Here is a 20,854-nt window from a genome sequence, read left to right as displayed (position 1 = left end):
ATTTACATGCTCAATAATCTCAATTCTCATTACATGATTATTAATTACCTGATTCAGTAACAGTGTGCACAATATGTAATGTGAGAGATCCATCATTAATGTACTCTTGATAGATGTTTTTAGTTTTAGTTCTTTGCATTTAATATTTCATTATAAGTCCTCTGTGACTGCAACATTGATTTCAAGGTGATACATTACTATTGTTTTTACTCCCTCTGATCCAGCGCTGTGCTGTAGATCACCTGAGAGCCTGACTCAGGTATTGAAAACAAACAAGTTATGATACCTTATCAATACTCTTCTATTGTCTCAGTATTTGTCGCTCACAACACAGTTTCTCATTAAAGGAGTTGGAATGTGTGTACTTATAGTCTTCGTTGATTATGCAATATGTCAGCATGCACTATGATAACATTTTTCTGTAAAGGACAGTACCACCCATTGTTGCGTTATGAAGTAAAGACAATTGTGGCAGAACGAGATGATTTGTAATTGTTGCAGGCTTTAGTGTTTCAGACATGCTATGTCAGGTTTACAATAATATGACAGTGAAAGCTGAATTACCAACACAAAAATACAGAATAACAGAATAGAATACAAATTTATTGTCAATCAAGGTGAAAATATTTTACCCATTTGGTAGTAAATTCCCTTGAATGAGAAAGCGTGTCCAAATTTTTGTTTGACTGGGACTGAATGTGCACAGCACATAATACAACACTTACAGTACGAGTACTCCATGTAATAATAAAATAAAATGGTAAATTCAGTGCATTTATATAAAGCCTTTCTAGTCTTCCGACCACTCAAAGCATTTAACAATGCATGTCAACATCCACTCATTCACACAAACAATCATACGCTGATGGCAGAGGATGTCTTGCAAGGTGCCAACCTGCCCATCAGGATCTTAGGTAATAAACATTCACACGCACACTCACAAACTGCTGACACAGTCATTACGAGCAATTTGGCATTCAGTATCTTGCCCAAGGACACTTCAACATGGAAATGGGAGGAGCCAGGACGACACGCTCTGTATCCTGAGCCACAGCTGCCCAATACACAAAAACTTAACACATAACATTTTAAGTCCCTCTTCAGTCAAAAATATGTTTTTACATTCATCTGAGAATCTGAGTTCAAGGCATGTACTTACGAGTATGATTTGTGACATCACAAGAACTTAGAGTCAATCATGGGCCTGTAGTGCACAGGTGTGATGTGGTTACTTGAAGCTTCAAGTGAGCATGGACTTTATAGTGAAAAAGGATACATCATGTGCCCAGCAGTTAAACTTTTTAAATGAAAAATATTTCCATACTCATTGTCTTCAAACATGTTTGGATGGGGTCTTTAAGAAAACAGTGCAGGATAAATACATTTTTACACAGGATATGTTGTTTGTTGCTAAATGCATCCTGTAGTGCTTTCTATTAATATTCATGGCATTGACTGCATTAATTAGTTTGACCAAAGTAACCTTTATGTATTTCCCTTTTGTAAGACAGTTATTTTTTCTGTCATGGTTGACACCCATTTAATTGGAGTCAGTATTTTATATGTGAAATAAGAGCTTAATATCAAATAGATGTTAAAGCACATTTGCACTATATTGGGAACAAGGAAGGTCAAACTATTTGAAAGTGGCTCTGTGGTGGGAGACCGTTAATGTTGTATGAGGTATGTCTGTGAACAGTAATGAGTCACTCTCTTTTATTTAGGTCAATGTTGAAAAGCACCATAGGGCCCTCAACTCCCTTTCACTAAATGGGTTACCTGTTGCAATGGCTGTTGGTGAAAATGTAGTTATGTGCTCTGAGATAAGTTTGGCTGAAAATGGTTTTGTTCTTTCTCAAAATATATATCTAATTATAAATGTTTTTTCCAAATTAAATGAAGGCAGATAAGGACGCTAATGAGGGCAGTTGAAATAATAGCTTCAGTAGAACGACCTCTGTGGTTGGTAACATGATCAGGATGATAACCTGTTTCCGACCGAGCTCTCAGAGAGCAGAGGCTAAGTGATACCTGATACCAAAAAGCCACACAAATACACACAATCTCTCCTGTGAATCTATATAAAAAATCACACAGTGCTAACCTGCTACCACATTCCAAGTCACACAAGTAAACATCCAAAAATTCCACCAACATAAAGGCTAAGATTTGTAGACTGGGAACTCTACACCAAACATGCACTCGTGTGAAACAGTGAGTTCATTCATGGCGGTGGAGAGTGCAATTTCAGTACAGATCACAGGTGAACTCATGCTGCTATTATCAGTGGGCATAGTGCTAAGCAGCAAAAGGTTAAATGGGCACAGGAGAGGAATGAACATTACTATAAGGTGCTTGTTTTGCTGGACAGGAAGTCCTCTTTCCTCACTTCTCCCTCCTGATGCCCCTAGGACCAGTTAGACAAGGTGACATGAACATTGTCTGGCATGTGTATGTTCACCAGATGGAAACCAGGTGGAAGACCATTGTAATATAAATGATTGCTGAGGTTGCTCCATAATTACATTTTATATCTACTCTAGCACCTTTGTAAGTGATATGAACATTAAAATCAGGACTTATATATCAGGACGTATAGATAATACTAGTAACTATTCCTCCTACAATGACCTTTTCTATTGTCCGATCTTGTGCTTTATGTTATCTTTATTGTGACCATTGTTCATATTAATTAATTGCTTCTTGTCAGAAAAAATGCACTGATAAACACTGGATGGTAAAATTATATGTTTTTCTTTGTCTACAGCTCACCAAAGAAAAGGAACATGGGAAGCTTAATCCTCGTCCTGGAAAGGTTAGTCTGCACGCAAAACGCACTTAACACACAACAATTAGTCATTAAACACGTGCTACTGAAATACATTTCCAAGATCACATTTAAAGCTGACGGCCGTTTTTACCGATAAGTACAGCTTGAACCAGGGAACAGACATTGACCAGTGAATTGGCTGTGACACTAGCTAAAATAAACAATCAGCTCTTTTTCCTCATGCTGACAATTGGCACAGACAGAACACATTAATTTGTCTGATCTTTTGCTTTGGGTAACTTTCGTAGATTCTTCTCTTCACAGGAACCATTAATTAAGAACTGGTTAATCTAGTGATGTTATGCAAGGGAATTAAATGCTTTTTACAGGTGTCCTTACATAACAGCTCTTTCGTAATCTTTTCTTCTTTTTTTGTTGCAGTAGAAGTGTCTGGTGAAACAATATGTTATTCACCAAATAACCAAAAGCCAGTCGTTAAACTGCATACCTGCCAGGTATTGCTTAGTTCAGGGTGGCTACTTTAATAACCTTTAAATGTCAAGCCTGCTCCTGCATGCAGTGGAGGTGTGTGCATTTTCTTACTGTGGTTATTCATGAAGGATCTTGAAAAGAAGAGGTGGAGCTGACATTTAGGTTGAGTTTCTGGGTGCAGGGCCTCAGGCAAGAATTGATAGAACATGTCTGTACCATAGACATGAGTGGGTTTTTCTAAGATGCTACTGTACTCAAATTCAGCTCTAAGTGAAGTCCTCTTGAAATGAGTTATAGTCAGCTTTGCCATGTTGCAAATTCTAATGATTTTCAGGGAATAAGACACTCCTGCTGCCATTTTGTCCCTTTATACCTTGTAAAATTCTTGCATCTGATGTCTAAAGGGGATTATCATAAAATACTGCTTGGATATGAAGCTGGAGATAATGACATTATGGATAATAATGTCTCTGTTCTTCAATTTCCCATAGTATAAATGATTCTTCAGCAGCAAGGTTGAGCTCTTGCCTGCAGTAATTCTTTGTCATTAATGTAATTTTATCTGATCTGCCATTCTATCATTCTCACTGTCCATGGAAATGGCTTCTAATATTAAAACTGACTTTCTAATGACCATATTATAGTTGATTAATGTCTACATATGGAGAGCTTTAGATCTGTTCTACTCTCTACTTAAAAAGGTTAAAAAATGTATCTGCTTTTGAAGATTTATTCCATACTGATGCTGAAAGCTGCACAGTGAGCAGGAACATGCCCTTTGGCAAGACAGCCAAACTTCACACCTGTGTGTTGGCAAGCATAAAGCTTGCTGGCATGAGCAAAATTGCAAAATCTTAATTATCTGTTCTCTCTTCTGTTCACCTTTTGTGTAGATATATATTTTTGACCGGCCAGGAATGTGCGGCAAGAGGACTGAGGTGCGCAGTGATGTTGTCGATGCCACATCCTGGGAGCTGCAGGACACCATCTCCATCAGGGTGATCAGAGGAGGGTGAGTGGTCGAACTGCACACAAACTCCCCACATTTTTACATTTTTTTGTCCCAAATTCTTCTTTAAAACAACCTGGTATGGAGTCTCTAGCTGTTTCCCAATTCCATACTGCAGTCTAACAACATGCAATTCTATATACTATGTTTTATCTCCATTATCTTGCATTGAATTGTGGGACAATAGTGTACAGCACACTGGACACTCAAGTGTTTCTTAGTGTGCATACTGAATATTTTGATTAAAACCTACTTAGAATTAATATTGCATGGAAGTGGACGCAGCTAATGTCTTTTGTAAATTTTAGATTTGCAGTGGATCTAAAGAAGCATGCATCAACCAAAACTGAGACCAAAATTGAAAGTCGTACACGAACTACACACATACTCGGTGAAAAGCCAGCATTGATATATGTGCTACTAGGATCAAATTTGAAAATGTTTCCTTTTTTGTCACTTAAAGAAAATTGTTTTGTGTATCTGGTCTTGCTACAGTGTAACTCTCATGAATTATAGCAGAAAACAAACACCATAACCCTGTGTTGGCTCCTCATGTGATCACCACATGCAGTACAGTATTTGGCACAACATTAAATCCAGCGGATTCCTGCGAACTCGACAGGCAGATAGAATGACACTTTGCTTTTCTTAAAATGCAAGGCGTATAATTAAATCTCTTTTTCAAAATCGACCCTTCTGTCTCCGGATGCGCTCAAGTTGTGTTAAAACAAGCTATTGATTCATTTCAGCCAAGCAAATGCCTTTAATAGCAAACACACCCATACGCAAGCTTAAACATACACTTACCTCAGATGTGGAATGTTTTTTTTAGATATAGCCAACAACATGAACCTGAATAACCCTGATGGTTATCGTTCTGGCCTGCACTACTATCACTAGAAGAACACTCCCTTGGTTTTTTCCAGTGAGATAATTACACTGGCAGTGGCAGCCCACACATCACACACCGCTGCCCAAACCTCAGATAATGCTGTAATGAAAGCGTTTTATGTACACAGCATTTGTACTCCATTAACCCTAACTTAAACTAATATCACTAAGCTCAAGTTTATTTTATTAAGAGATTAATGTTCTCCTTTTCAATGAATAAATCCATTGTAATGTGCATCATATGCTCATCAGTATCCTCTCCTCTCTTCTCAACTGTGTGAACGACCAAACAGCAACATCAGTAAGGGAATAATGAGATCTCTGTGTGTGTTTTGACAGATTTCGGAACAATAATGCAGAAATGCCATTCAGAACAAAATATTTACACCGATACACAAACACATGCCCAAAAAGCTGAAAGACAGATTTACACAAACAACCTTTGTCCTCTCACGGCTGTCTTCTCCTCTCTAGATGGGTGCTGTATGAGAAGCCCAACTTTAAAGGGGAAAAGGTCGCCCTAGACGAGGGAGACATAGAGCTCACCTGCCCCTTCCACTCTCCAGAGGAGCAGCAACAGAACGGACAGAACAGTGAGCAGAATGGACAAACAAGTGATGAGCAGACCAAGCCATCCAGGAAGTTCATCATTGGATCTCTTAGAAGAGCTGTCAGGGTAAGAGAAACGTTTCTGTTTTAATGTCAACATATAAAAATTAAAATGTGATGATAGTAGCTGGTGGCAGATAGAAGGCTAGGATCAGAATACATAGTATGTCCTTACATACCCTCAGTTAATTTAGGACACACATAATGAGATACAGTGGAACTAATGTAGGTTAGTTATTATCTCCTTAACATTGTTGTCTGATGCCTTAAGGTTAAATATTTGTCACAGATATCCTGTATTGTAGTTTTCCAGTGGCTAACTGCTCTGTAACTCAGTAGCGCCATCTAGTGTCAAATATGAGAGAGGACCTGTTGCTCTGATTCCTGCAATAATGGCCAAACTTTTAGGGAAGTGACAGGGGAGTTTCAAGCGCTGCTTCTTTTTATCATCCCAAAACTTTTCAACTTTGCAGCAAAATCAAAAAGCATTACAAAATGTATTTATGTTTCGATCTAGGTCTATATTTTTATTCTGGGCTCAACTGAAATTGAATTAAATTAAATTGACTTTATCGTCCACCTTGGTGGACATTTGTCTTTGGCTTCCTTATACTTATACTGTTCCCTTATGCAGCCCCTCCTAGTTTTGGAACTCTGACCATGTTTTAATATAGATAAAACATTATAACAGTATACCAATTAAAAATCACAAAAATAATTTTACGTTTTTACGTTTACCTTTAATTAAATGCCAGGTACATTCAACTGACAAGTTTACTGAGGTTGAAATGAAAAATGAAAAAAACAAGCATTTTTGTTTTTCTATGAAATCATTTTACTGACATAAAGAAACATTAAAACTGCATCATCAAGCATTAATATCTAACATGTAACAAAGATCTGACAATAAATACAGAATTTGACAGAATGTGCCATTCACATGTTTATGGTAAATGTGGTCTTCTTGTTCACATATGGAGCACTTAAAGAGGGTTTTACTGCAATCAGTCTAGGTCCCACTGAGGCTACTACTTTGTGTGCTTTGTCAATCCAATCTGGACATCAACCTGTTATTCTCCCCATGGCTTGACTTTAATGGATGCTTTCGCTCTCTCTGCCCTCCGTCCTCAGGACTACAGCGTACCAGATATCAGTCTTTTCCCAGAGGAGAACGCAGAGGGCAAGAAGGTGATATTCAGAGATACATCCGAAGATGCCAGGATTTTTGGCTTCCCCATCAAGGCTAACTCCATCATCATCAATGCTGGACTGTGAGTGATGAAGAAAATGTGTGCTAGAATGGACTCAACATTGTCAAAAACAAACAAAAATACACACAATTTCTCTAAATGCTTTGTTTGTTAAATTTAAAACAATCTAATCAGAATCTAAATGCTTCCACTCTGTTCATTGTAATTATCTACCCTACAACACAGATGGCTGGTATTCGCACAGCCCTTCTTCCAGGGTGTGCCACGTGTCCTTGAGGTGGGTGGGTACACCAACCCTGCAGCCTGGGGAGTGGAACAGCCCTATGTGGGATCATTGCATCCCCTAAAAATAGTAAGTAGCAATTTATGTTGTTTGTTTTAAAAGAAGCCCCTCCACTTATGTTCTTGACTAATTCTATATACAAGTACTGTATATCAATTGATTGTTTGCAGTAAGGTGTTTATACTTTTTGTTATCATAGGCTGAACCAAGAGTGGAAAATATAAGCGAACCAAAGGTAAGAATGCACATTTACTACTGATAATACAATAAATAAAAGCAATGCTTTCAATTTTATTGAGACTGTGGACTTATGTATCTGAAAGCAGTGATATGAATGACTTCTATGACACCTACTGAAACTGACAAGATTATCAGAGTGCCCAACTGTAAAATTACATTCTGTGTCTCTAGCTTGTGATCTACGACAAGCCATACTTCACTGGGAAATCAAGGACCATCACCACTAACATGAAAGACTTCATGACACGAACAGACAGGCAACAGACTGCCTTTATGTACAATGTCGGCTCCCTTAAAGTACTTGGAGGAATGTGAGTGCTGCTTTCCAATGATTGTATTCATTGATCCTTGAAAAGAAATCTTAGTGATAATTCATGAGCTCAATCATCCTCATTTTTCTGCACAATTCAGCCTATTTTAATTCAGGTGGGAGTTCATACATGAAGCAGAGAGTCAAAAACAAACAATTCACAGTATAATTAGATATGCATGATTTTTAAACCCTGTGTCTCTCTCTGTTGCTGTAGCTGGGTGGGCTACGAGAAGGAGGGCTTCAGAGGCCACCAGTACCTGCTGGAGGAGGGGGAGTACCATGACTGGAGGGTGTGGGGAGGCTGTGATGCTGAGCTGCGTTCTATTCGGCTGATACGAGCAGTAAGTTGGAAGGAATATTCCATGGCGGGTAGTATTTGTTAATAAGTAATGAATGTTCTTAAATCATCCTTTCAAATGCAAAGGTGTGGCTTTCATACCTTTCAAAGATTTTTTTTTTTTTATTAAGTGAATGGTGTAACTTTAACTAAAGCAACAATGATATTAATGTAATGACTAAGTGTTTTACTTTGGAAACAAAGCGTGCTTATCGCTGTCTTTTACTTAACTTTATGGTCATTTTCTGTGTGCTTTTCTTCCTTTGTTGCCTCAATGACACTACTGTACATCCCACATCATAAAAGTCTTATCTAATCTAAAAGTCCACATTGCACTCCACCCTGATAAAAGAAGTTTAACTGCATGACACAATGACATCATTCTGGACTGGATTGAGATGCCCCCAGAAAATCAGAAATACTGTATAAATACAAATACAATTAGTTCAGCCATTTAAACCCCAAATCGAATATTTACTTCTAATTTCTGGCTCATGTTCTTGCTTCTCTGTAGGACCTGACAGAACCCTTGATGGTGATGTTTGAGCAGCTGGAGGAAGAGGACGAGGGCGCGCAGGAGGAGAACACCTTCGAGGTGACAGAGGCCATAGCTGATGTTGAGGTCTTTGGGTACAAAACCTCCACCCGCTCCATCCATGTACTCAGCGGGGCGTAAGTTGATAGATATTAAATTTACCTCTGTTGTTACATGACTAAGCAAAGTCAAAATGTAAAACAATAACAAGATAATTGTTCCTTTTCTTCCCAGATGGATTGCCTACTCCCATGTGGACTACTCTGGTAACCAGTACATCTTAGAGAAAGGTTTCTATAATAACTGTGCTGACTGGGGCTCTCAGGATAATCGCATCTGCTCAGTGCAGCCAGTTCTTCTGGTGAGCACCACTGAGCACCACTTCAAAACACTTATTCATCAGTTTATTGATGTTTTGATGCTAATTTTTTATTGTGTTGCTTTTTAGGCTCCAGGTGCTCCAAGTTCAAAGAGCAAGAATGAGGTAATTTGTTCTCTCAAACACTAAAGTCACATCATCTATTGTCCTAGTCATGTAATAGTGAGTGTAATAGTTACATGTAGTAGTAGAGAGATGATGTGTAGTGTGCTGGGCTTGCTACTCAGTTTAGAGATAGTGTTACTGAAGCGGGTGCAGACACTCTAATGCCTACAGCGCTGAGGATGGTTTATAATGTAAACATAAATATATTTTTTCATTTTTCCTCCTTCCTCCTCGTGTTCATCAAAGCATGAGAAGGTGAAAGTTAACTTGAACTTGTTGACACAAGCTGGTTTAAGTGCTGTACTGTATGTGTACTTTGTTTAAGTGCTGTACTGTATGTGTACTTTGCTCCATGAAGGGAAAACCCCTATTTATGCATGGAACTGATAGATATGAGAGCACAAGGTTGTATTCACAGTTATCATGTTAAAGGTCCCTTAGTTCAACATCTATCCTGTCATTTGTCTACCTCCTAGGTCTTCTCTTATGTTGACTGCAACTTGCAACTTTATATAAATGTTGCAAATCAGCTAAATACTTAGTGAAGTATAATTAGTACAGTATTGTATATCAAAAGACTAGTCTTTCAGGGATGAAGAAACATTGCAGTAGTAGTGCGTCTGCCGTAATAGTAGTGCTTAAAGGCCAAAATAAGACTATGAACAAAAAAAATAAGAATTAAATGCTATAAATGTGTTAACACGATCTTTCACTTTCCTTCATCTCTGTTTGCCAGATAATATTGTACTCTGAGCCAGACTTCCAGGGCGAGTGTCGCGTCTTTGACTCCAACCAGGATTCAGTGTCAGATAAACTTCTGGCAAAGTCCTGCCGAGTGGTGGAAGGAAGGTGAGGAACCTTTCACAAAGTATTAAAGGAGCAGAAGTGAGAGGGGAACAATAATACTAATAAATTGTGTGTAATAGAAAGAAAAAGAACCAATGAAAGAAGAAATCAAATATCCATGATGGTGATGTGTTATGAGAAGCTAGGAGATCAGGAGTGATTAAAGATATAATCTGTGATTAATACTAAATAAAAAAGTATTAATTGATTTATCTGTGTTTCAGCTGGGTGCTCTACGATTCCAAACAGTACGCTGGGAACATGTATGTCTTATCAGAAGGACACTACCCCAACTTAAACAGCATGGGATGCCCCCCTGGCTGCACCATCCGATCTGTCAAGGCCGTGCCACTGGTGAGGAAATGCTCATGCAGGGGAAAAAAGCTCTTGATTTTCTCCTTTGTCTGGCTCTCAACCTCCATCTCTCCCTTTGCAGATGTTGTCAGTTCCCTCCATCTCCCTGTTTAGTTTGGAGGGTCTGGAGGGCAAAGAGATCACTACAGACACAGAGATCTACAGCATGGTGGAAGAGGGCTTCAACAACCACATCCTCTCTGTCAGAGTCAACACTGGCTGGTAAGTGTTTCTGTCAGTCTGCGTGTGTTTTGGGGGAATGTTTAGCCAAGTGTAGCATTTGCAGAAATGTATTTGCACTGACACATGTGATTGAACCTGTTTTGCTCATGAGCGACAAGCCTCTCAGGTTGTTTATGAGAGTGAACAAACAGAAACTTAAAAAGGTTGTATACTGCAGCTTGAATATTAATTATGAACTGAAAATACTAAGTGAAAGGTTTAAGGCAGCTGATACACTGTTCAAAGCCTGTAATACCACAATGTTTATTATGGCAAAATAACAAATACTCTAATTTGTCTCTTCTTTTGCAGTTGGGTTGTGTGTGAACACAGCAACTACAGGGGGCGCCAATTCCTGCTGGAACCAATTGAAATCACCAACTGGCCGAAGTTTAGCTTGCTGGACACTATTGGCTCCATTTATCCAATCAGACAGGTCTGTTAATGAATCATTTTTACAGTCATCATAAAGCACATTTTTGAAATATCAAAATATGCATCCAGGCTATTACTAGTCAAATTTTATTACCTGACTGAATGTGCAGATCATCAGTTGACTGAATTAAATTCTTCTTGTCACTTGGGATGGTATTTATTTTTCAAATATTCTAGATTTTAGAAGATTTTCCCTACATCTGTGTGTAAAACAAATATACTAAAAAATGGCCTATGTGACTCTGGTTGATTGACTATGCTGGCAAACAAACAAAAATAACATGTCCAACAGTAGAAAAATCTCATTTCTGAATTGGATACTGAATGTCATGGTGAAACAGTGAAAGCGAAGACACAAGACAAAACGTGTACTTCAAAATATTGCACAGCCCTAAAGGAGTGACACTATATATAATAATCATAGTCATAATCTAAACTGAAAAGCAAAAATATGAATTTTTTTTTCTGTGGAAGGTTTCATCTGTGACCACAATATATTTTGGTATTTTTGTCCTGCAGAAGCGCCACTTTTTCCGCATCAACAACAAAGAGAGCGGCCACTATATGTCTGTCCAGGGCGGTGTGGAGGAGATGAAATCAGGACGAGTGGTGGTGGCACCAGAGGTGGAGCCCATGAGTGATATATGGTTTTACCAAGACGGATTGATCAAGAACAAGGTAATCCATGACTGAAACCTGCCATGATTATATTTTACAAGTATGGCCACATTTTCTGTTTTTTGTATTTTTTTTTCACTAACACTGAGCTGGTATTCATGTGTCTGCTGTAGCTGTCCCAAACCATGAACCTTCAGGTGATGGGCAACGTAGAACCAGGAGCCAAGCTGGTTGTATGGACAGAGACCCGCCAGCCTGTCCAGACCTGGACAGCCCAGACGACAGGCCTCATTTCCAGCCTTACTTTCCATGGCATGGTCCTGGATGTCAAAGGTATGAGAAGATAACTGATTTCTTGGCTTTCTGCATGATTAATACAAACATTTCAAACTGTGCACTTGTCCAGATGTGCAAAAAATAAATGTAAAGTTGCAAGAGTAATTTAATTTATTTTGGGTTGTCAGGGCTGGTATTTTTATTGTTTGAAGTGTTCTATAAATCTTGCATTTATAGTCTCTTGACTTAACATAAACATAATTTATGTTTACATTCGCTGCTTCAAACCAAAACTCATTGTGTGTATCCTTGTGATCTACAGATGAATTAATTTTCTTGCTCATAAAACTTTTTTGGGGTTTTTCTGAAATGATTGGTGGGACTGTGTATCCATACACAACAATGACACACTCAAAAAAAACTCCTGCTCCATAGCATTACTATAGGTCTAAAACTCCACAAGGAAGCTGTAAATGAATGCAAGATTCTAAATATTGCATTACATAATAGTCTGCATGTTTGAAGTGCTGCAATAAATGTGTCAAGAAAAAGACATAAATAAGCATGAAGATGGTTATATGAACTATAATAACCAAGCAAACAACTAAGCAAGATCATTTTTCTTTTTGTTTTGTTTCAGGTGGCAAAACTTATGACAAAGACCATGTGGTGATTATGCCAGAAAGTGATGAGAGGCCAAGCCAACAGTGGGAGATAGAGCTGCTGTAACCTGATGTCATATTCCTGTTTATTCAGCTTTCTTTTACAATCCCTGAATATTACCTGAATATTCTGGCAACTAATACTGCGTCTGCCTTATCGTGTAATTCATCTGAATGCCCATAACTACTTTTCTGAACATATAAATATGAACATTGCAACATTAAGAATGCAGTACAAGCCCTGGGCAGCTGCTAGTTCTACCAAGGCAATCTGTACACACCCAACTGGACTTGGATTATCTTCAAGATAGTTCAGTAGAGTGTTTGAGAGTGGAGTCATGTCCTGAAAATAATTCAACTTCCTCCGGATGATGATTTTCTGTGTGCAAGGACTACAGAATGGCTAACTGTCAGTGCCTTGACCTGTTGCAGTGACTGGATTCATCTGATGAATTAAAAAGCACAAATCAAGTATAAAAATATATATTTTTTAAATGTATGTATGTTTTGAAGATGTACTGATCTACTGTATCCAGATTTAGTATGGACAGAGTCATTCACATTTGTATGGTTTGATTTGTCAATAATTTGAGTATTCAAACTAGAATCTCCTTGTTTGTATGACTCTATCCTCATGCAAATCCTCTGGCTGTAGAAGCGCTTATAGTGTATGCGTTCATAACTTTGTTTACAATGGAGCAAACTGAGTCTTAATTGCTTGTGGATGACCTCTCAAGACACCAAGTGGCTTAAGACAGATAGTGAATGAGTGAAACCAAAGGAATGCACATAATGCAAAGAGATGTATGTTATGCCTTTTAAGCTATTTTTATATATACTGTGTGTATTAATGTTTGTTTTGTGGGAAATGTTGCAGTTACAGTATGTACGCATTGTACTGTATGTCATTGCATTGTGCAGTGCAATGAACTGGGATGTGTATCCAGGTTCTGTCGAGTCTGTTTCTTGTTTTTTTCATTTTTTTTCATTGTTAAAGTCAGTTACATGAAAATATATACTTACTTCAGCTGTTTGGTATTATTTCATACTAAAGATACAAAGTCAAATGTAATGTAAGAGGGAGTGGTTTTAAAATTGCTGAATAAAAATAAACCATGTCAAAGAACACATTGCTGGTTAATTGATTGCAAATTAATCATAACTACCATAATGGAAGGCATCACATCAATGTTGATGATGTTTCTCAGGGTTTTTTTCTTTTTAAATGTAACCCTAATTTTCTTTTAGTAGATTTTGAGTGTGCAGATAGCGAGTCGCTGCTTATTTGTTCAACATTCATTTGTTGTTTCAAATATTTACCCAGGTTGTGTTTCATTCATTATTACCATCCTTGCATTCATAATCCCATCTATTCTATCCATATATTGTTGTTTCACTGCCTGTTTAAACACTGAGGGATATTGTTTTGCGTTGCTATAGACAGTTTAGTAAAAAAAATACTAATGAGAGGAAACATGAAAAATGGAAAACAACCAAACAGCCACTGATAATATTTGTATATCATCATTCCAGTTATAGTGTATAAAATAATAATTTATTGTATCATTTATCTAGTTTATTTTTATTTTTAAAGTTTTTTTCTTCTTGTAAAAACTATGTAGAGAATTGCAACTCTTCAGTCAATACTACCAAGATCCATTGTAAACTCGCTTTGTTTGTATTAACCACACAGGTCTCATATTTCCTTGTGCTCTGCGGGTAGACATGGGAAGGGTTTGACAGATTAACCCTGTAAGGTTTTTATCATAGTTGGTAGGATTAAGCAGTGGGTTTTCTGCTCTCTGAAATTACTTCATGAGTTTTTCACAGTTTGTCACAATCATTTATTTGACCTATAATGTGTGCCTGCTGAGATTGAAAAAGAAAATATGTATGTCTGTCGGTGTTTTCATCTTTCTCAACTGAGGGAAAAGGGTGGAAAACAGTTTTTCAGTATCAGATCATTATCACTGCAGGCATGAATGCGGGAGCTCAAAAGTCCCTTTTGTCAACTCTGATTGCACAATTTAAATATCAGGTTTTGGAGCCAAAAGACAATAAGACCATGTATGAACGTACCCTCTGTAGGAGGATCTGTTTTACCCTGAAACCAGGTTTGGCCCCTCACTTACTGACAGAGATGATCGGCATGTTGCTTGGTGGGTTTGCTAATAAGAGGGTTAGCAATAACCCTAACCCTCTGCTCAATCTGGAACTATAGCTCTAATTTAAACAATCTCAGAAGTGCACATTCTTCAATGAAGGTTCTGCACTGTTAAGCTTAAAAAATCCTCTCTGCTATTTATTTTTGGTCAAAATCAGCCACAAAAGCAACAGTTTAGCCACAGTTTATGGTCATTTCACCTACAGGTCACCTGTAAACAAACCTGACTGTCTGGATTCCTCCTCTGCCGGAAATGTTGGTATTTAACAAGAGGGTTGTCTCAATGATGCTACTGGCCAATGGTGTTGACAAGGGTGTGAAGACACTGAGCTCTGGTTGGTCAAGTGTTGCATAGTAAGGGTGGGACTGAGATAAAGAGCTGATTAGAGGAGGTTGTAAAAAAAAAACAAAAAAAAAAAAACTTGACTGCCTTCACAACTTCCTCCGGCTACTGCAGCTTTCTGTCATCGGTAGAAAAATAAGCATTCCTCAAAGATTTTGTAAGTAAATTTACTTTAACCTATGTGATTTTGTCAAGTGTTTTACTGCAGTCCCCTTGTAGACATAGACCCTTAACTTTTTTGTTTTGACAACTGCAGGATTCATGAATAAACTGTCCTGAAGAGACTCATTCAAAAACACTTCAAATGTAAATCAAAATTGAACTTTAAGAGCTAATTAAATATCATTTGTCTATATTGGACCATGTCTCTCTGTATGAATGGATGTTTTTACTCATGGATGTGAGTTAATGTTATTTACTGTATGTGTTTGGACCATTTATTTCTATTGACTCGTGTTCTTATTCAGGTAAAACAAAGCCATGGACCCTGAGTACTTTAAGTCTCATGTAAGTTGACTTTTTACTCTCTCTTTAATCTGTCATATTACTGTATGTTCCCTGTTTCCTAAGATACCACATGTGTAGATCTGTAGTCTGTCAGTATATTTTCTAATGTTACAAAAGTCAGACTACATGATGCCTCCTGGGCCTGACACTCTGAAATGCTAGACTTATGCTATATTTCTCTTTAGATTTTATTGTAAAGAAAGTAATCTTAATTAGAAATAGACTGAACGCAAGTGCTTAATGTGATGTTTTAGCTGTATAGTCCTATTGAAGTAAATGCTCTAGAACTACTTTTCCAACCATCACCCCCACTTGTCACTCCAGAAGTGTAGAATATTTGACATTCTTTAAATTCAAGCATGATGAAAACTGTATGTTATCTTTGCTCATCCTCTGCTGACACCTTCAAGGTATGTCTGCGCATGACTATTATCATCCTGCATCTTGTCATGTTACACATTCCTTTTGTTTCCGGCAGCTGAATTATTATCAATAGACATGATCTGTGGCTGCTGTCAGGATGGTCGCTACCCTTGATTCAGTGTATATATTGGTTAAGTATAAGATTTCGTTTCTCTCTCACACTCTTACGGATGTAGGAAATGTGTTGGGGTACCCTGGGAACGATGCGACCCTTCTCCAATTTCCACCCAGACAAGGATGCTATGGAGATCCAGGCAGCGCTGGAGAAGAAAGGTAATACACCTTTCTTTAGCCTCTAAACATTCCAAACCCCACTCTTTAACACTCAGTATTGTATCATAATTGAAATCCTATCATTGTGTTCCTGGCTCAGATGCAGGGACTCTTGTGAGAATCCTAACCAATCGGAACAACGCCCAGCGACAGGTGATCGCCAAGACCTTTGAAGAAATAACACAAAAGGTAAAAAAAAAAAAAAAAAAAAAAGGCCAGTTTACAGCAGAGCTTCTCACTGACATTTACTATTGACATAATGGAAATTGCTCTGAAACAGTCTAAAAAAACATGAAAGTCAGAGTTACTGTTTCAAGGTTCAAGGCCTCATTAATCTCAACATGTCACAGAAATATTCCATGTTATGCAATACAACATAAAGTAAAGATGTAATGTTTGTGCATCTGTAACTTCCAATTGCTTGCTGATCAAACATTATTTAAACCGGTCTTAAAGGTTTTGAACACACCTTTGTTTAGAGAGGGAGTTGAGCGCTTCATTGAATATGACACTGTAGTGTCACAACTGCAAGGAAACATTAACTGTTTCTGGGTACCGTGAATCAACCAATAACATGACAATGTGTAGTTGTCTGGCAGTTTTCAGACTTTTTGTACTCAAGGTACTTTTCCTTTTATTAGAGGTGTCCTTAGTCACATGTGGATGACACATACTGAATTTTCACACATTCACTTTGTGGTCATACAACCAGAAATACACTGTTGCACAATAATGTATCAGAATCTTAAAGGAAAACTCTACAGAACTGAAACTCAATTTCCGTTGAGCTAGTCCGCCGACTTTCAGCAAATCAAGTTTCAGTTATGTTTTCCAGAGCAACACTGTGTAAACTGAAGGTATCAGAACTGTTTTTGTGAAATATGATATAATTCTGATAAGTTTTGTTTGATTGCATCAATATCATAGTGTCCAAATTCTTCTATTACCCCAGCCTATGTCAAGATGATATCATCACTCATTAAAACTGAGGTGTAGTTAAATTCGTAGATGACAGTAAATGATACTGGTCATATTTTATATATTGTGGGGTCAAACTTACCTTTTAAGCTACCATAATATGACCTAAACCAGAGTTCTGTGTGTGATGCTGCAATGCTTTGCATGAGAAAACAACAGGGTTTATTTTTGTTTTGTGGTGTCCCAGGATCTGGCAGCTGGTGTGAAGAAAGCTCTGGCTGGAGACCTGGAGACTCTGCTGCTGGAATTGCTATTGCCCCCAATGGAATATGAGGCTCACCGCCTGCAGCAGGCCATGACGGTATGTGGGTGTTTGTGTTTTTATGCATGTTTTGTGGGATTGGAGTCAGTGTTTGCATATCTGCGAGTGTGAATCCCTCGTGGGAGAGGGAAGGATTTAACAGCGTATGGATATACAGTATGTTCCAGGATATATATACAATATATGTTTGTGTGTGTGTGTGTGTTTGTGCAGGGTTTAGGTACAGACGAAGAAACACTCATGGAGATTCTGTGCACACGATCTGGCAAGCAGCTTCAAGAAATCAGTACTGCATATACCTTTTGTAAGTCACTGAACCCTCACAGCCTTACTCAGAAACAAAATCTTTTGGTTGATTGTTGTGGACATTCTCTTTTGTATCCCGATATTTATGTTATTGTTTGTCCCTCGTTTCAGTGTTCAAGAAGGACCTGGAGAAAGAAATGAAAGGAGAAACCAGTGGAGACTTTGCTAAGCTTGTTGTGGCTTTGCTACATGTAATTTCACAATATATTGTCCTTTACTCCCACCATTAAACTAATGACCAAGGCAGCTGGCCTTAAGCCTGTCAGGAAATAACAGCAGGCATTGTTCATGTTTGTTTACTGATACTTTAACAATGTATTTTGACATGTAAAAATTGGAATTCTGTTACAGCGTTATCTGCACTTTAAAATAATGATCATTTTTATTGATTTGTGTGGGATTATTAAATTTAGATGTGAACTTGGAAAATTGCAATTGAAAATCTTCCTCATCTCTCTTCCAACAGAAAGACGCAGGCTCCGGTGTGGTTCAGAAGGATATTAAGGTATTATTCCTTTATACATCAGTGTTATTTTGGTCTTGGTGATCTATATTAATAGGATAGTACTAATGTTGACAGTGCACTATTGTGGCAGTTAGTATACAAGCAAATTAATTGACTTTACTCGTATGTACAATATGAAAGAACTGAAGCAAGACCCATATGGAAGGTTTAAAATGCCTAAATAAAAACCGTTAAAAAAAGTTAAATACAATACACATTGTTATAAGTGTTTCCTTTATATATATATATATATATAGTTCTTTTTTTTTTTTTAGATGGAAATACATTTATTATTGACCAACACTTTTGGGAATTCTTGATCACAAATGTAATAAATGTTTTTTATGCAAATGTAATAAACTAAAATATGTAGTCAGTAGTTGTGCAAATTGGTTTAATGTGAAAGAAAGTCTCTCATGGGTCCCTTGTGTCAGTGCAGCCCTGCCCACTATTTCACCAACAAGCTGTGATTGGACAGTTGGGTTTTTTTATTTTGGTCTAAAGGATGTCTCAAAAAAAGTAAAAGCTCCCCTGAACCTCCTCATGAAATCTAGCAACAGTGGTTTGTATTTATTATTTGCATCTCTACGCTGCTCCAGACAACAATTAAATGAAATACACCTCTTCAATATCTTGTCTGTCCTGCGAATGATTTTAATGTGGCATGAAAAATTCATTAAATCTTCCATAGACTTACACAACAAAAAAAATCAGCCCAGCTGTCATTTTGGAGCATTGCTGACAACCTTAACTTTAAACTTCCTGAAATATCTGGAGAGAAAAGTGTTTTCCAATGATCCATTACTTGTTCTTACCTTCCAAGTAATAATATTTGTGCAATATGAAGTTTGTCTTATAAAGAAAGATGATGTAATTGCACAAGTTGCATAGATCAAGTATTGATGTGGTTGTAAGCCAAACATGTGTTTTATTTATTAATTTTCATTCTTCCAGTCTCTCTCCGCGTCAATTGGTGGGAAAAAAGCCGATGCGGGTCCATGGATTGACATACTGACCTCTAGAGACTCAGACCATCTTAACAAAGGTAATGTATTGGTCTTACATATTTGGTTGAATGGAAGTCTGAATATGTTTCATAGTTATGACTAACTGACTTTGTATATTATTGGCAGTGTTGATGGGACTGGAGCTGGAGAATGGACAGATGGTGGATCAGGTTCTGGAGAAACGATTCTCAGGAGACATTCGACTTGGTCTGAAAGTTTTAGGTAAATATTGTGGTGAATATTGCATGTGATTAGTACCCCACTGTATAGGTTGATCAGTCGCTAACATTTCTTGATATCCATGCCATAACAGTGCAGTGCATTCAAAGCCCTGATGCCTACCTTGCCAAAAGACTAACTTCCAAGAAGGTAAGAGGTTAATGATGATTATATGATCATCAAATTATAGTGTCTGATTGGTGGATAGATGAAATGATTGCTTGACAATTTTGGTCAATTAAACTATTCTTTGTTTATCAATATTTAATGGATCCTTTTTGGTCTTTTCTCATCACTGAAACATTGTCCACATGATACAAGTTGTGAAGACGGTACATATAGTTTAGTATAGCTTTCATGAAATTGTTTGTCCATGCTTAGTATTTTTCTTCTGTCTTGTATGCGTCAGAAGTTATAGTAGTAACTCTACAGCATTTATTTTATCATTGGCAGATCCCTGGGCTTAATCACTCATCTCTGTGCATCCGTGTGCCGCATTTTTGCATACAATATAGTCTTCAGTCAGTCAGGAGGATGACGTTAACACTACATCAGCAAAGCATAATTTCGTGAGATCATAAGAATAAGGAGAGGCAATATCTCATTCTGTTTTTTTTTCTGTGTTTTTATCACTGTAATTTATGAAAAGTGCATTGGGAGATAAAGTCGTCACTGCTCTTTTAAAGGGAGAGTCCCCATATGTTCATCCAGATTGGCTAGCCACGGGAAAGCACTTTTCTAGAGTATGCAAATATAGTTAGTGGTTAGGCCTGTTGTCCCTTCTGCTCCAAAACCAGTGGCCACTTTGTAGATCATGGTCCAGTGTCTGAGACTGTCAAATACTTCATTGTTGAAACACAAAATATTTCACTTCAGGCATCGACAGTGCAGGGGATTATGGTGTCTCACTGTGAGGAAGATCTGCTCTGTATCCGAGCTGCCTACCTCAAACTAACAGGCACTTCTCTCTACACAGCTCTACAGGTGAGTCACACATACACATATACAAACACATACTGCATGCCAATGCTACGCACTCTCTGCAATCCATAGAAAATGAAATCCATATTCACAACTTGAAATAGTATTGCAAAGATATGTGTACTGATGCAAAATTGTTTTTTTTTTTCCAAATCAAACATTTACATCCAAAAAGTAAATGTTCTAGTGCATGTACAGTAAAGACCTTTTTACATGTAACCTTAACCTTTTTCCAACAGTCACAATTCAAAGGGGATCTCCTACAGGCTCTACTGGCCATCTGTCGATCTGAAGATTAA

General features: G+C 37.7%; 2 protein-coding genes across 2 annotated transcripts; both read left to right on the top strand.

Moving 5' to 3' along the window:
* Positions 1 to 6,866: 6,866 nt before the first annotated feature.
* crybg2 (crystallin beta-gamma domain containing 2) lies at positions 6,867 to 13,302 on the top strand. The gene is made up of 15 exons (XM_062436314.1): positions 6,867 to 7,042; positions 7,208 to 7,334; positions 7,465 to 7,500; positions 7,677 to 7,816; positions 8,033 to 8,159; positions 8,670 to 8,827; positions 8,925 to 9,051; positions 9,139 to 9,174; positions 9,911 to 10,023; positions 10,245 to 10,374; positions 10,457 to 10,596; positions 10,909 to 11,032; positions 11,551 to 11,709; positions 11,823 to 11,982; positions 12,566 to 13,302. Exons 1-15 carry the CDS (start codon positions 6,867 to 6,869, stop codon positions 12,652 to 12,654), a joined length of 1,842 nt encoding a protein of 613 aa, XP_062292298.1. The 3' UTR covers positions 12,655 to 13,302.
* A 2,272-nt stretch (positions 13,303 to 15,574) lies between these two features.
* Positions 15,575 to 20,854, top strand: anxa14 (annexin A14). Its single transcript, XM_062436102.1, has 12 exons — positions 15,575 to 15,601; positions 16,201 to 16,297; positions 16,398 to 16,486; positions 17,463 to 17,576; positions 17,751 to 17,841; positions 17,955 to 18,034; positions 18,310 to 18,348; positions 19,303 to 19,393; positions 19,482 to 19,577; positions 19,669 to 19,724; positions 20,451 to 20,558; positions 20,795 to 20,854. The coding sequence occupies exons 1-12, from the start codon at positions 15,575 to 15,577 to the stop codon at positions 20,852 to 20,854; spliced, it is 948 nt and encodes a 315-aa protein (XP_062292086.1).

Source organism: Scomber scombrus, chromosome 16 (genome assembly GCF_963691925.1).
Source record: "Scomber scombrus chromosome 16, fScoSco1.1, whole genome shotgun sequence".
NCBI classification, from domain to species: domain Eukaryota; kingdom Metazoa; phylum Chordata; class Actinopteri; order Scombriformes; family Scombridae; genus Scomber; species Scomber scombrus.
This window is presented reverse-complemented; position numbering and strand designations above follow the sequence as displayed.

Bases quoted from the DNA above. Each gene is read 5' to 3' on its own strand.
- crybg2 (XM_062436314.1), top strand. From the start codon at position 6,867: ATGGATGCTTTCGCTCTCTCTGCCCTCCGTCCTCAGGACTACAGCGTA. The intron at 7,335-7,464 runs GTAAGTAGCAAT...TTGTTATCATAG, and splicing joins CATTGCATCCCCTAAAAATA to GCTGAACCAAGAGTGGAAAA. The intron at 11,710-11,822 runs GTAATCCATGAC...TGTCTGCTGTAG, and splicing joins ACGGATTGATCAAGAACAAG to CTGTCCCAAACCATGAACCT.
- anxa14 (XM_062436102.1), top strand. From the start codon at position 15,575: ATGGACCCTGAGTACTTTAAGTCTCAT. The intron at 16,298-16,397 runs GTAATACACCTT...TTCCTGGCTCAG, and splicing joins GGCAGCGCTGGAGAAGAAAG to ATGCAGGGACTCTTGTGAGA. The intron at 17,577-17,750 runs GTATGTGGGTGT...GTGTTTGTGCAG, and splicing joins GCCTGCAGCAGGCCATGACG to GGTTTAGGTACAGACGAAGA.